Raw genomic sequence first — 15512 nt, forward strand, 5'->3', positions numbered from 1 at the left:
ACGCACAATATTACCACATACCTCTTTTCAATTTTCCAGTGAAATATAAAGACTTTCCTCTTTAATATTTTACAAAGTTTCTCCAGCTCCCAGCGGGAGTCCATGCTGGGTAATGTTTGCTAATTACCAACAACAAAACTAGACATACAACGCTGGTAAATTACCTGACCCTTTCCATTTTAATGAGACAACAAGGATTTCACGAAGTGATGTTGTTTCACTGGTTAATGGTGTCAGCAATGTTGTAATTGTGGGTTGAGACACATTAGCTGAACAGCCACATGTAGAAAGGGCTTTCTCTCAACAAGCCCTTTGGAGACTAGTGCCATATTATCATTAAGCCTTTGTCATTTGCATGCTTCTAATCACTTACTTTATTATCGTGCGTATCCATTGTCTTTCTTTAATTGCTCTTTAAATTAAAATTAAAAATAGTTTGAAAGCCCACAATAGCTGGAGGAGCGTCTTGATTATGAAGATAACTTCAGGAAAACGGAACAACTGGTGATGTATGGCTGGGATTAGGAGAGTCCTACGGCCCGGTGCTGCTGAGCTTGCAGGCCTCGGGGGCCTAATTGTGGCAGTTTCTCTTCCTTTAGCCTGTACTGTTTGTTTAATAAATGGTTATTTATGGCCTTTTTGGCCATTAGAGCAACTTTGGAGAAAGAACATCCTTCTCTTTGGTTTGGACACTGAGGTTGCATTCTCCAAGCAAAGGGATAAAGTTGAATTGAAAGGCAGACGCTGCAATAGAGTTTTCGGTGGCATCTGAGGAGCGTGTGGGTTCCGCTTGCTAGTTTATTCTGAGGGAGCATACTTTTAACATCTGGGGTCTTGAAAGAGACCTGGACTTTAGAACTGAAAGGGCCCTTAGAGTCATCCCCATTTATCATAACGATGACCACATGACAGCAAATGAACCAGCTTCGTCTGTTAGTGAGTGGATTCAGGACTCTCGGAGGGAGAGAGGACAATGCCTAACAGCTGTTCCTGAGAGAAAATATAATACCATGTCTGAAACTACAATTTGAAAGATACCTGGTTGTCATGGTACAATGTGTTTGTATGTATGCATCGGTGTGTCTGTTGACAGAATCCTGCATGCTACCTTTATAAAATGATCCCACGAAGGACTGCAGTCACTGCTGATTTTTGAGTGATCGAACCCAGACTTATAATGGTTCCATGTACATAATCAGAAGCGATTTTGAAGCATTGTTCTGCATGAATTTAGAGATAGGAAAAACAAGTATATGTTATGTGTTGGCTCCTCAGGTATAGTCCTTGAGAGTTAGGCTGAAACTTAGAGTAAAACCCACACCTTCGCTTTTCTCTGTAACTTTAACAACCAATTGTTGATGAATAATAGGAAGTTAAGGGGACTAGGGAAATAGGTCGGTTAATAAAGTACTTGCCATACAAGCATGAGGACCCAAGTTTGATCCCCTGAATCCATGTAAACAAGCCAATCATGTTGGCTAGTGCTTGTAATCCCAGCACTGTGAAAGTGGAAACAGAACCCTGGGGCTTGCTGATTGCCCAGCCTAGACTAGTCAGTGAGTTCTAGGTCAGTGAGAGACCATGCATCAAATAAAACAAGTTGGATGGCATCTTGAGGGAAGACACCAGAGGTTGACCTCTGGCCTACATACACCTGCATATGCATGTGTATGCACACACAAGAAGCTAGTATTTATAAAGTATTTGCTTTGCCTTAGGCACTGCTGTTCACAGTTTGCTTATCTTACTAGCCCATTTAATCTTCATGGTGTATTACTCTTCCATTTAGAGATGATGAAACTGAGACAGAGAATTTAAGGAAATTGCCCTAAATCACAAAACTTGAAGCTGAAAGAAGCAAGGCTCAAGAATCAGTCTAGCTCAAGCATTTAAAATCCTGACCATAACCTTATGGCATATTTCAAGTTGTGGTCAAAGGACAGTCGATGATCATGGTATGAGCAGGGGTTCTCACGATTAAACTAGCACCACTCATAACCTCCTATAGTGTGTGTGTGTGTCCATGCACATGCATGCACACACACCTGATTCCCAAGGTCTAAGACACCATTTGCATATACATCCACTAGCATATATGCAGAAATAGCTGTGGCACTTAAAAGAAAAATTAAAATGTTTTCATTTAAAGGACTCTCAAATGCTTGACCCCTCGACATCCATTTCTAGGACCATTCAGGGATCGTTGGTTGAGAGTTGTCAGTGATGAGATTCTGCTTTTCTGAATTATGTGGTCATGCCCTGGATCTCTTGGCAAACCAATCTCTTCCAGCTACTTAATTTTCTGGGTGCTTGAGGTATGGTTGCTTTAGTTTCCTTGTGGTTTTGTAGCTGTGGGTTTTTCTGTGTTAGCTATTGGTTCATACTAACCCAAACAACTGGGGCCCATTCAGCATTTGGTGTTTTAAATGTAAAAGGACATTTGAAGTACATGACAAATGCCAGAAAACAAAGCCCACAGCTCTGAGAACATAAAGGCAGTGTTTATAATGAAAAGGTGGTTACATTTTCAGCCAATCTATCACTTTAATGAGCTCTTTGCTTTTCTTTGATTAATGTTCACAAAAGGGGAAGAAAAATTGATGTAATGGAAACAAAATACTATGGAGTCCTGGCAGCATGAGGGGGTTCAGTGTGTTTTACTAGTACCCAGGTCATATCGCTCTCTTGCAATGTATATGTCTGCATGGTCCCTGGCATCACAAATCTCAGTTTACTGGAAATGTGATCCAGCATGAAAGAGACAATCCTACATGACTGACCAGACATCATTTGTCCTTTTGTGGTAGCAGCAGGAGAAAGAGTTTCCCAGAACAGGGATTAATAACCAATAATGCAGAAATGATGTGTTCTCTGTCACACTGAGATGGAGATCAAGAGGAGCAAAGGAAAGATGTGTAAATGCATCTAGACATTAGTGTCTAGTGCCAGGCTTGGTGGTGCATGCCTTTAATCTGAGCACTAGGGAGGCAGAGACAGGCAGATCTCTGTCTAGGATGGTCCACATAGTGAGTTCCAGGTCTGCGGGGGCTGGGAACTGAGGACTGTCTCAAAAGAACATTAGCATATAGTGATTACTGCATAATTAGGAGCAATGCATACATTTATAAAAGTGATCGAAAGGGAATCAGAAGTGATAGGCAGAAATCAGAAGACAGTTGTATGAGGCAACTAAATGATAGGAGAGAATGTTGTCAAGCCTTCCCAGAAGTGATGGAGGTGCTGGATGCAGAGGGGAGAGAAGAGAGGACGTCGCCCACGAAGTAAGCAAGCTGGGCGGGAACCAGGCAGCATTTGCTGCCTGCACTGGAAAGCAGCCCTTGCTGTTCTTCCCATCAGTGACCTGCACAGAACACTGCGGCTGTTCATGAGCTCCTTATAGCCAAGGAGCACCTGATAGATGTACTTCATGGCTTCTGCTCTGGAATTCAGTGGCTCTTATAAAATGATGGGAAGCGACAATACAAGGTCTGGGAACCCCGAAACTTCATTGACACCTGTTTCATCTAAAGCCTGTTTATTGTTGTAGCCTTGATCTGTCCAGTTCCATCTTAGAACAAATGATCTTCTGCCCTCTACAGATCAACAGCTACCATGTCAGCAAGTTACTCACAATACAGACCACACACGAGACTTGGAAATTACAAGGTTCTTTTTTAACTTTGATTAATTTAAGGTTCTTTTTTAACTTTGGTTAATTTATAATTTGAAATTTTTCTTTTACTGAAAAGTACTCATTTTAGAATATTTAGGAGCTCATTTAAGTAAAATTTAGGAGCTCATAGGATGTTTATATTTCTCTATGTGTATGTGTGTACATGTGTGTTTATGTGTTCTTGTGTGTGCACGTGCATGAGTGTGTGTCCTCAGTAATCACTCGTCAGGAGCCATCCACCTTGTTTTGTTGAGACGGCTGGTGGTGAATGATGGGAAGCTGGTGTCACTCACCAGCTTGGACCTCACCAAGTAGGATAGACTGGTGGTCGGTAAGCCCCACAGATCTGCCTTGTCTCCTCCTCCACAACACTGGGATGACAAGAGTGTCCATCATGCCCAATCTTTTAACATGGCTTCTGAGGACTGAACTCAGGTTCTCGTGTTTGAAGTAAAGCACTTGACTGACTGGGCCATCCCCATAGCCCAGGATGTTTACAATTTCACTGCTCAAACATAAGAAAGGCAACATATTATTCTTGGCTCCATAGATAGAAATAAATACTTTTAGTCTCAAAAATAGATTATACACGAATTTAAACATTAAATATTTCTCTGCAATATTTTTATTGAATGCATAATTAACATAATTGATTTCCTAAAGTTTGACATTCATGTTGTTTCTAGTCTAATATTATTCAGGAACTATGAATGAAAAACACTACAGCGAAATCATTAATATAAGGGAATGATGGCCACATACAGAGTCTTAATAGTGAATGGCTTAAGACAAAGGATAGATAAAAATTTTATGTCATCTGATTGATATTGACAAAGTAGATTTTATTTTAAAGTCATAAAATGAATTAGGAGGGAATAAAATATCAATTGAAAATTTTTAGAAAATGGATTATGGCACCGTGTGCTTGGGTAAATGAAGACATTAAACCAAATGAATGTCAGGTTTTCTTCCAAATCTGTAATTTTAGTTGTCCTAGTTTGCTTTCTAATGCTATGATATAGCACCATGACCAAAACCAACTTGGAGAGGAAATGGTTTATTTGGCCTACACATCTGGACCATAGTTCATCCTTGAGGGAAACCAGGGCAGGAACTCAGGGTAGGAACCTGGAGGTAGGAACCTCCATGATCTTCCAGACCATGGAAGATCACTGCTTACTGTCTTGCTTCCCCCGGCTTGCTCAGTTACCCTCCTTATACAGCCCACCTGCCCAGGGATGGCACCTTCTGTGGTGGGCTGGGTCCTCCTGTATCAATTAGCAGTTAAGAAAATGCATCACAGACATGGCCACAGGCTAATCTTATGGAGGAAAATTTTCAATTGAGATTCTCTCTTCCCAGGTGTCTTGAGAATTTGTGTCAAGGTGACAAAAACTAGCCAGCATACTATCTCTCCCTGCCCTGCTTCCTTCCTTCCTTCCTTCCTTCCTTCCTTCCTTCCTTCCTTCCTTCCTTCCTTCCTTCCTTCCTTCCTTCCTTCCTTCCACCAACCCATTCAGAGACAAATACTAGACCACAAATTCTTTAAGGAAACAGACTTCTTGGAAACTTCACTTTTGAAAGTGTATTTGTCTAAGTGCTCAAATATATCTTACAAAGCTTACTGGGTTAAACTGCTGTAGAGAAAGATGGTTTGGTTGATTAGTTACTTGTTTTGCTCTGAGTCAGATTGCAAATGCAAACTGGAAAAACGAGATATTTTATGTAGTGGGTGGAGTCAACTCTAACGCGTCCGCGTGACTTATGGTTAATAGAAATAATTGGAAGGGGTTTTGACCCAGGTCTTCTCCCTGGTCACTATTTACATGCATGTGGGAAAGCTTGAAGGAAGAAGCAGTCGTATGTTTTAATAGAACCATCAGTGTCATGGGCTGGAGCGACGGCTCAGCAGTTAAGAGTTTTTCCTCTTCTTGCACAGAACCTGAGTTTAATTCCCAGTACCCATGTCAGGTAGCCTACAAATGCCTGCTAACTCCAGCTCCAGGACATCTGATGCCCTCTTTTGTACTCTGCAGGGACTTGTACGCATATACTCACACAGATAGACACACATACACATAAATAAAAATTAAAAAAGAAAAATCAGTGACATATAAACCATTACACAGATTTTCCCAGTGACTACCAGTTGGGGCCTTTGGGTATGATAGAAATCCAGTTGAAATGGTAAGAGAGCCATATAACTGGGGTGCCTCTGGCTTAAGAATGTCAGTGCTCTTCATTTTCTTCACCTCCTGATTCATTTTCCTTGTCTCATTCTCCCAAAAGTGGGCTAAGTGGGCATCACAGTCCTGGCTTACTTACCATTTCTTTGCCGTGTGTGTGTGTGTGTGTGTGTGTATGTATTCTCATGTGTGTACCCATGAGTGTATAGGCCAGAGGTTGACATTAGGTATCTTTCTTTTTTAAAATTTTGTTTTTTATTTCATGTGTACAGCCTACATGTAAGCACACCCATGTTGTGCAGTGACCACAGAGATCAGAAGAGGGCATTGAATTCCCTGGAACTGGAGTTAATAGTCCACTTAGTCACCATGTGGGTGCTGGAAATCTTTCCTAGGTCCTCTGCAAGAGCAGCCGGTGCTCTTAGCTGCTGAGCCATCCTTCTAGCCCCCAGAGTGTATTCTTTACTCTCTCCACCTTTGTTTACTGAGGCACACTGAACCTAGGACTCACCAGCTCAACCCGTTCTACCAATTCGTCTAGTCTAGCTATCCAGGGATCCCGTCTCTTCTTCCCGTGCTCTGAGATTACAAGTGAGCCACTTTTTATGTGAGTACTGGGCACCTGAACTGCAGTCCTTATGGCAAACACTTCATTCATCTCCCCAGCCCCCACACAGCATCTTAATCATCATCTACCAGAGGTGCTGAGGGAATGTAGATTGACCCCAAGTTGAGAAGTAGAGGTTCACCAACGATGAGTTCTGGACAATGGAGGACCCTCTTCCTGGCCCTATAAAGTCAGATTCCTCTTTTCATGTTGTCTAGAGGTAAGACAAGGTTGCTCCCTCTTCCCTGCATGAACAACTGCTGTAGAATGGGTTCTTTAATGGGGAAGGAGCTGAAGAAAGCAGGTGTCAACAGATATCTACTACCTTAGGCCTACTGGTAATTGGTTTCATGACCTCAGACCAGCAGTGTCTCTACTCTGAGCCTTGGTTTCTTCATCTGAAATGCAGGAGTTGGTTAGAGACTCCCCAGAACTCTTGTATCTTTGGCATAGAATGATTGGTGGAGAGTCACTGCTGGGTGATACTATAGATTAAATCTCACAGAATCATCTCTATGGTTTCCAAGCTCTGTTACTGTGCTCTAGGAAAGAGAATTACCAGCTCCAAGCTCTCTACCAAACAAAGGGGTTTTGGGGATAAAGCAGATAGACACTTTGTCCAAAAAACTGGCCAAGGAGTTTGCCCCTTAGTTCTTGGACCTTGACCTTCAGCATCCTGTTGGTCAGTTGAAGCAACCTTTGAGCAATGTCAGGAGAACAGATCACCTTGGTAAATGACTTTTTAAAATAGAGTAAGCATGGTCAGTTGTCTGATTTTCTCAATCCAGGTTCAAGCTCCAACTTTGGAAATCACTAAAAACAATTATGAAAAAAAAAATGTGTGTATCACAAGGTTAGCCTGAGGTCTTATTCTTTGACCAAATTTTTCTGGCAGCCTTTTGCAAATTGTTTCTAGTAGCTTTTTCCAAAAATCTTTTTTCCGAAACCGACCCTGTAGGCATGGGTGTTTTACCTCCTCTAAGTTGAAAGCAATTGTGCTTTCGAACATGGAATTTTCTTTACTTGAGCTACCGAAGAATTTGCTGGAATACATATTGCAGGAATGACGGCTGTGGCTATTACTGTAGTTGCTCAGGGGAGCTATTCAGATGCCTCATTTATTGGAGCTTAATAGATTAAAAGTCTAAATTGAGTCTCATGATATAAGCCTAATCAAGTTCTAATCTGCATAATTTTCCCATAAGCAGCAGTGGGAAATTTGGAAAATTTATGTTTCAGCAGTTGCCAATCATGTGTTAAATAGCATTGTTGCGTTGACTTATCAAAATATTTTTATTGATCCTCACTTCATCTGACATTTGGCTTTGGGATTTTTTTTCTCCCTGGCATTAACAGGAAATTTAATTCATCTCCTATATGATATAACATAAGATGTTTCTCTTGATTTTTAACATATCTTTATAGATCATTTTAAATGGTGATCTTTCCCTTTTACAACTTCATATTGAATACCTGTCTCAGCGAACCTGGATGGCTGGGCCTAATTTATTTCCCTAGTTTAATGTAGCATATGGATTTCTAACCATCATTTATATGCACACAATAAAAGATAATTTGGCTCGCCGTTGGCGCCAATTCCTTTATGTTGAATCTATGGGGGTGGGAGAAGCACTTACCTTCATCTCTCCATCTATTCCAGGGGAGGTGATTGATAAGAATTTCCATCTCCCTCTCTCCCTGGAAAGGCTTGGGGATTTAACTAGGGAAGATTTAGAAAGTGCTTTGTGTTTCCCCCATGGAAAAGTACCGTAATAAAGCATTTATTATACCCAGTGAGTTGTGCGTGCGGCTGAACCAAAGCAAGTTAAGCCTGACTGCAATGGGTCCCAGTTGTTGTGTGCTATGGTTTAAAAGTGAAAACAATAAAAAAAAGTTAGACTAGACTGACTCAGGCCTCAAACTTGCTTACCATGGCTGAGAGAGAGAGAGAGAGAGAGAGAGAGAGAGAGAGAGAGAGCACAGTATGCAGTATCTGTTATCCTTAGACTCCCACATCTGTCACTTCCCATTGGGATATGCTTGGACAAGCTATTCAACTGCTTTCAGGCTTATTTTCCTTTAGTAAAAATGCTAATATTAAAAGCCCCTCAACTCCTGCGATGAAGGATAAATGAAGCGGCCCATGAAAAATAGCTTTGGCACAGCCTGGTACACAGTGAGAAGAAACATGGCTTGGTTGGGAGGAGACTCAGGAACTGCTTTGGTGGGTTTCAGATCTGAGATCTGCTAACTAGATGCAGTACCCTTGGGCACAGTGCTTACCTTCTACATAGGCAATACTTCATGAAGCTATAGTTTCCTCCCCAATAGAACAATGTTTACTTAGGCTGGTTTTGAGAACTAAAGTTTAGCCAACACGATTTCAGACCTAGTGAGCACTATGTTACTTCTTCCTTTGAGGTACTATCTCAGCCACCACTTACCATTCTCAGTTATCTTAACCAGGTTAGCTGTAGAGCATCCTGGAGCCGGCTTTGAGGTCCATAAGTACCTGATGTTGAGCCTTCATCTTTCTTAGCACACTCACATCCTCATTTCCCCGGAGAGCACTTTTCTAGTCTCTTGAGTTTGTGTGAATCATAGGTAGCTGTTCTTCACGTGTTCCTAGTCTCGTGGATGCTTCATAAGTATGCATATACAGCACGAATCTGAAACAACTGATTTTTAAAAAATTAAAGCCTTGGTGATCTCAGTTTTTTCTGTTTTTTTTTTTTTTTTCCTCTTAGTACTTAACAGGACCCGGCCAGGTGATTATGTTAAATTCTTTCATTCCAAGCCCTCCTAACTGGTCTAAACTTTTCAATAAAGGATGCTTCACTTTCCTCTCCTCTCCCTCTCCCTGACTGAAGCCCAGCTCTGCCAGCCTCTGAAACAACCAATATTGTGAAAAGAAGATCCAATACTGATGATACCGTTCAATTCAGCCCCATAGGAGCACATGTGGCCAGAGCACAGATGCCAGAAAAGAACACAGAGTAGTGAGAGTCATTTCAGGAACCCAAGCAGCAAAAGATAAAAGTTTAGACTTTTAAATAAAGGAAGCAAGAGACTAGATCTAGAAACTAGAAGATTCCAGAAAGAGTCTGTAGTTGCTATTCCAAATTAAGAGCCTTTCCTGTGTGAAAGCTGACCGCCAGTTTTCTATAAACCTAAAGAAAACCCAGCATTCCCCATATCTAGATTCCTTCTTTTGATGCTTTGGACTGGATTTTTTTAAATTTCAGGACTGATCTATTTCTAACAAATATCCATAATGTTCCTTGCCTTCCTTTAAGTTTCTATGACATTCTTTGTGAAAATTCTTTTTAAAGAACTGTAACAATTTTTTTTCCTTCATAGGAAAGGTTCTTGATGGGTTCTGGACCTTTCCACAAGTTTTTGCTGTTACTGGCATTTGCAGCCAGTATTTTTGAGCACTTACTTCAGACTTGGCATTGTACATATTGTTTTAGCCCTACGTCTTCCCTACATAATACACGTCTGTTTTACAGGTGAAGCAGCAGCAGATTGTAGAAAACTTTGACTGTGCTATACTTATAATTACACAGCTAAGTCATTTGTACCATCCTCTTTAAGGCTCTGGGAACACTGTGGAATAGGGATAGAAAGAATGTAAGAACCTGAAAATAAGGAGAAGGGCTATGAAATAGCATCTTCTGGACCAGACACAGCCATTCCAATCACAAACTCAGAGTAGCTGTGGATGCCTGTAGTAGTCTGCATAAGAATGAGTCTGTCAACACTCAGGCAAGGATGCACAAGCGACATAGAGAGTCCTACTCCTCATGCTGAGCTCTCTGCCATTAATAGAGTCAGTGAGCAGTGGGAGGAGGACCGTTGCCTTCAGTTGTCTACCTGTTGATGGCCCCATCAGGCTCCAAAAGATAGTTCCAACCCAGTGGTCACATAGATGGCCATGGTTTAACTAAATGGGTCACAAAACAAAGCCAAAAGTCATGAATCTGGCAAAGGGACTTGTAAGGATGGGAGGGTTGAGAGGAATGGGGGAGAGTAATAAGACTACATTATATAAGTGTATGACATTGTCAAATTACAAAATTAGTCAATAAAAATATTGGGTCAGGTGTGGTGGAGCAGACCTTTAATACCAGTACTTAGGAGGCAGAGGCTCTGTGGCATTGAGGTCAGCCTGGTCTACATAGTGAGATCCAGGCCAGCTGGGGCTACAGGGAGACCCTGTCTCAAAAAACAACAGCAACAAAAACAAAAAGAAAAAAAGAAATACGCTTACACCGAAAAGGAGGTGGAGGAAAGAACCTAGAATTTCTCCAAGTCAGTCATGTTGTAAACAGTCTGGAAATTCAAATAAACAGGAAGTGTACTGTCTGGCCTAAAGTTCTTCCAGTGCCAGTGAACTCAGAATGCTTGGCCTGAGATGGTGTCGATCATGATGTTTGTGTTTGGTGCCCGATGGATAGATAATACAGGGGAAGCAGGCCTGTTGCACCTTCTACTGGAGATGAAATGGGGAGGGGCTCCTCTGAAGGACAGGAGGTGGTCTAAGGAAGTCATCTCTAGCTTGATAGAGAACGAGGTATCACACTGAAGAGTCAAGAGCCCATCTCAGAGAGTGCTTGGGCAGCAGATGAATTCAACTTGAGTCTTTTCTGAGCGAGGACTTTTTACTACATCTCCCCAGTGATGGTGTCCTTAATTATCTCTTTTGCACAAATAAAGGGTTGTTTCTAAAACTGGTTTTTCTGGGCATTAGAGTACTGTGAGGAGCCTTTCCCAGCTTCCCTGGTCCCTGGCTGCAGGTTCCTGGAGTATATGCTGCCTGTCAGAACCTGCACGAGCAGATAGCAGTGCTGTTTCACACAAAGATTCAAAGAGAAGCCACAGCAAAGAAGGAGAGGCCTGAACACAGTTGAGACCACCCTTCAGTCAACCGTGACCGCAACAACAGCATCCAAGGTCACATTGCCTCATTTCTTCTGAGGGAAGACGCTTGGATTTCTCCTCTCTTGAAGGTCATTTAGGGAATCTGGATCAGCTTGACTCTTCAAACCACCGTTTGTTTCCCTGTTTTAGCACCTTATGAGAGAGAAAACACAAGTCCAATCATCTTTAATACTACTCTATGAGAGGAATAGAGAAGATCTGTAGTTTTTTGGTTAATATTGCCTTTTAAAATATTTTATTATGTTTATGTGTATGAGTGTTATGCCTGCATGTATGTAAGTGCACCCCTGTCATGCAATGCCCGCAGATGTCAGAAGAGAGCATCAGATCCCCTGGAACTGCAGTTACAGATGATTGTTAGCCACCAGGTGGGTGCCGGGATTCAAATCCCAGTCCTCTCCAAGAGTAGCCAGTGCTTTTAACCACTGAGCTCCAGGACCGATACTGCCTTTTTAAAAGTGAGAATAGAAAAGTCACAAAATAAGAGGCGGCCGATATGTCTGAAGTTCTTTTGCCAACAATGACATTCTGCCTGGGCGGGGGGGGGGGGTCCCAGATGGAGGAGGGACAGGCCCTCAGTGGAGGGGTGTCTTTGGCTATCCACCACAGTTTGTCAGTTGCAGACGCTAATGGAACCAGGCTTGGTGACTGAAGGGGAAAATGGAATATGAAAGCAAAATAAAAGAGGCTTAGGAAGCAAGCATGTCATTTCTAAATGAAGGTTTCATACGAAGGGATTGAGGCTTTCCACAGCTGAAGATGGAATCCTTAAATAAGACCAAATAAAAGGAAGCGTTGGCTTGTTGCAGGCTCCGTAATGAAATACAGTTCTTCTAATACCATGTGACCTGCATCTCTGCTTGCTTTATGGTGCCACTCCTTGACGTATAAACCCGTATTTTCTCAAGTCAGCATTTGATGATGGATGTCAAAATACAGGCCATGTATTATGCATATAGCATTACCGATGGAAGGTGTTTACTTGTCAAGTTGAAGAAATTTAAAAACGTCACATCCACTGAATCTGCACAGCTGTCACTTGCAATTTTTTGCCTTTGAATGAGACTTCTGATGAAAAAGGTTGAGTTTTCCCCTTCACTCTTGGAGGGGAAGAAAACAGCTAACGTTTAAAATGCGTGCTCCTGGTTAGGCGGTTGGGTGAAAAACAGACAGCATCCCAGAGTTTGGGAAGACTGGACACTGTAATGTCATTGAAAATGAACTAGTTTGTTCATGGCATATTAATATTGAAAATAAATGTAAGTGCAATCAATCAGGCAATGGGCACTAAGAAATGCTTTTTTTTTCCCCCTGAAAGTACAGCATTTGATGGGACATTTATACAGAGCCGAGCAGAAAATAAGAAAGCCCTTTTATATGTCTCTGGCATTTCATGCTTATGAACCTCCAAAATGACAGGCAATTATTGAGCACCTGCCATTTCCTTCCTAATTTGCACATACCCCAAATGCCAGAATCGGCCCAATCTTATCCCCTTGCTGGGAAGTGACTCTGAAATCTGGTCTGTTTGGAGTTTTGTCCTTGGAGACCTAGTGAATGACTTCGTATTTCTACAACCCTAATTTATTGGTAAAAACCCACATAGCAATTCACCAACCAAGGGCAATGGAGAGAAACCAAAGGGAATGAAAACACCTGCCTGTCATCTAAGGTAGAAAAGCAAATGTCGACAGCATGGAGCCAACAGCTCCGCCTGCCGTGTGCTTCAGTTGGAAAAATGAATTTCCACCCAGTGCACACGTGTCTCCCATGTTTATGGGTCTCTGAATGTATTCTAAATGAGGTACTCACTGGGCTTGCCTGGGAGGGTGTCTCACTCTTACTTAACTTGAAGTTCAAATCTCACCTTTTTCAGAAACCCTGAGGTTTCTTAGGAGTGTCACATTGGTTACCTCAGGAATTCAAGGACAGTTCTGTTACTTGGTTCAGCCAGTTTTGGTGAATTACTTTTGTCTTCAACTGGCTGTGTTCGACCTAGATGCAAGATGACTGCCTCAGGTCCAGGAATCACAGGCACATAAAACAATGTTCAGAAAATAAAGAGGTCTCTACCCACTAGCAGAAGGATACACAATCAGTTGGTTTAAGAGAACAGTCAGAACAAGTTAAGTTATCCTGTGAGAACAACAAACAAACAGAAATCTCAGTAGTTTAAAACAGCCCAATTTTCTTTTTCACTAAGGATGAGGTATGGGTCAGGGCAGCTGTCTGAGGCTGCTGTCCAGCCTCTGTCTCCATAGTAGCCCATGTCTCCATATCATATGTGGTCTGGGAAGAGAAAGACAGCAAGTCCAACACTTGTACCAGAAGTGATGTCTAGTGCTCTGTCTACTTTCTGTAGACTCAGCATTTTATATGTTACATGCTACTTTCTATTACTTAAAGCTAAGTAGGCATAGTGATAGCTATGTGCCAGAAGAGGGGAAATCCATACACGGGGTAAATTTTGGTGTGGTCTCGACTTTTAGGGAGCTACTAGAGTAAGTTAGAATCACTTAAAACGGTTTCCTATTTTGTCTTAAAAATAACTGATCAGGGGCTGGAGAAATGGCTCAGCGGTTAAGAACACTGGTTGTTCTTGCAGAAGACCCAGGTTCGCATCCCAGCACCCACATGGCAGCTAACAACTATCCGTAACTCCAGTTCCAGGGGATCCAACAGCCTCTTCTGACCTCCACGGGCATTGCACGACACGGGTGCACTTACCTACATGCAGGCAATACACACATACACATAAAATAAAAATAAATAAATAGCTTTTTTAAATACCTGGTCAGGGTTTGTCCTGGGTGTGCTAATTTCTGAACTATCAATAATGTATACTGTATGTTTAGGGTTCTACGTGTATACTGTACTTTGACTGTTTTCAGATTTCCTCCTCCTCTGAGTTTCTCCCTCTTCTTTTCCTCCCCACTAGGATTCACACCTCCAGGAATGGACAGATCCTCTCCTGACAACAGCCCAGTGCACGGGATGTTACGGCAGCCATCCATCACGACTGGGGTCAATATCCCCATCATCACAGAACTCGGTAGGTGGTTTTTATCAGCTCAAGGGGTGTCTGATTTTGTCCTCTCTTTCAGGCTGTGGAGGATATGAGGAGGTTAGCCTATTGCTTAGCCCTTTGGACCTTATAGGTTGCTGTGGGATTTGGAGGGCGGGTAGAGAGAGGTATGGATGAGAAATGGCAGATTACTTGAAGGAAAAACTGCTCTATCTTTCCTGTGAGATGAATAGACAGTTTCCTTCATGCTCTTTGCAAAGGTGCATGAGACAATGGCTTTGAAATTGGTGCATCCTTTGGGAAGGGGGAATAAAGGAGGAAAGGATTCTGTGTGGATCTTTCCCCCTGGAAGCATCTCTTCTGAGCATTCTGTCTGAAAGATTCCTACAATTTAAAACCCTCCACTGATGTACAGAACCTCAGGTCTAAGTCAATCCCATTGTGAAAACGAGGTGGTACATTGTTCTGCCTTGTAACAACTCTACATTGGTTCTATCTTAGTTGAACTTCTCTGCCAAAGGCTATTTTTAGTAAATGGCTAAAAGAAAAGGGTAGGTTTTGAAGGCCGTATTTAGCCAATAGAATCCAACCTGAATTCTAACCTATTCATGGCATCCCGTGATACCCTAGTGAAGGTAACAAAATTACCCTGTGCCCCGCCCCCCGTGAGACAAATCCAGACTTCCTGTGATCCTGGGTCCCTTAGCTGTAGGATGCTTCCTGTGTTGTTCCCTCACTCTTCTCTTTTTTCTGTACTTTCCTCCACTCCCTTTCCTTAAATGCCGTATCCAATTAGCTAAACCGGGCAAGTTGCCTTTGGTATCAGTCAATCAGGAAAAAAACAGTGGGACGCACATTCTAATGATAACGGAATTGGGTAAGAAGCACGGTCTTCCTTCACATCAGTATTTTCTTTTGTTCTGATCTTGGTGTTTCCACCTCTCATTGGCTTTTTTTTTTTTTTTCCCATCTCGCTGGCTGTAACAGAAAGCCTACCCCATGGCACTGCTTTGAATGTGTTTTATTTGTGGCTCTGGTTGGAATCGACTGTCTTGTTCTGGCCTTTCTTAATGATTT

At 42.1% G+C, this 15512-nt stretch overlaps 1 protein-coding gene across 21 annotated transcripts in view; it reads left to right on the top strand.

The window, feature by feature from the left end:
• The window catches only part of Kcnma1 (potassium calcium-activated channel subfamily M alpha 1), a 788086-nt gene that overhangs the window by 738633 nt on the left and 33941 nt on the right, over window positions 1-15512 (top strand). For 11 of the 21 annotated variants that reach the window (XM_008849855.2, XM_029554470.1, XM_008849864.2 and 8 more), the window contains 2 exons: window positions 14349-14462; window positions 15232-15312. In XM_008849855.2, coding sequence (XP_008848077.1) covers window positions 14349-14462; window positions 15232-15312 — 195 coding nt within the window. The remainder of the gene's footprint in view (window positions 1-14348; window positions 14463-15231; window positions 15313-15512) is intronic. The other 10 variants (XM_008849872.2, XM_029554472.1, XM_029554473.1 and 7 more) reach the window with 1 other exon arrangement.

The sequence above is a fragment of the Nannospalax galili genome, unplaced genomic scaffold (genome assembly GCF_000622305.1).
Source record: "Nannospalax galili isolate Female #2095 unplaced genomic scaffold, S.galili_v1.0 scaffold83, whole genome shotgun sequence".
Taxonomy (NCBI): domain Eukaryota; kingdom Metazoa; phylum Chordata; class Mammalia; order Rodentia; family Spalacidae; genus Nannospalax; species Nannospalax galili.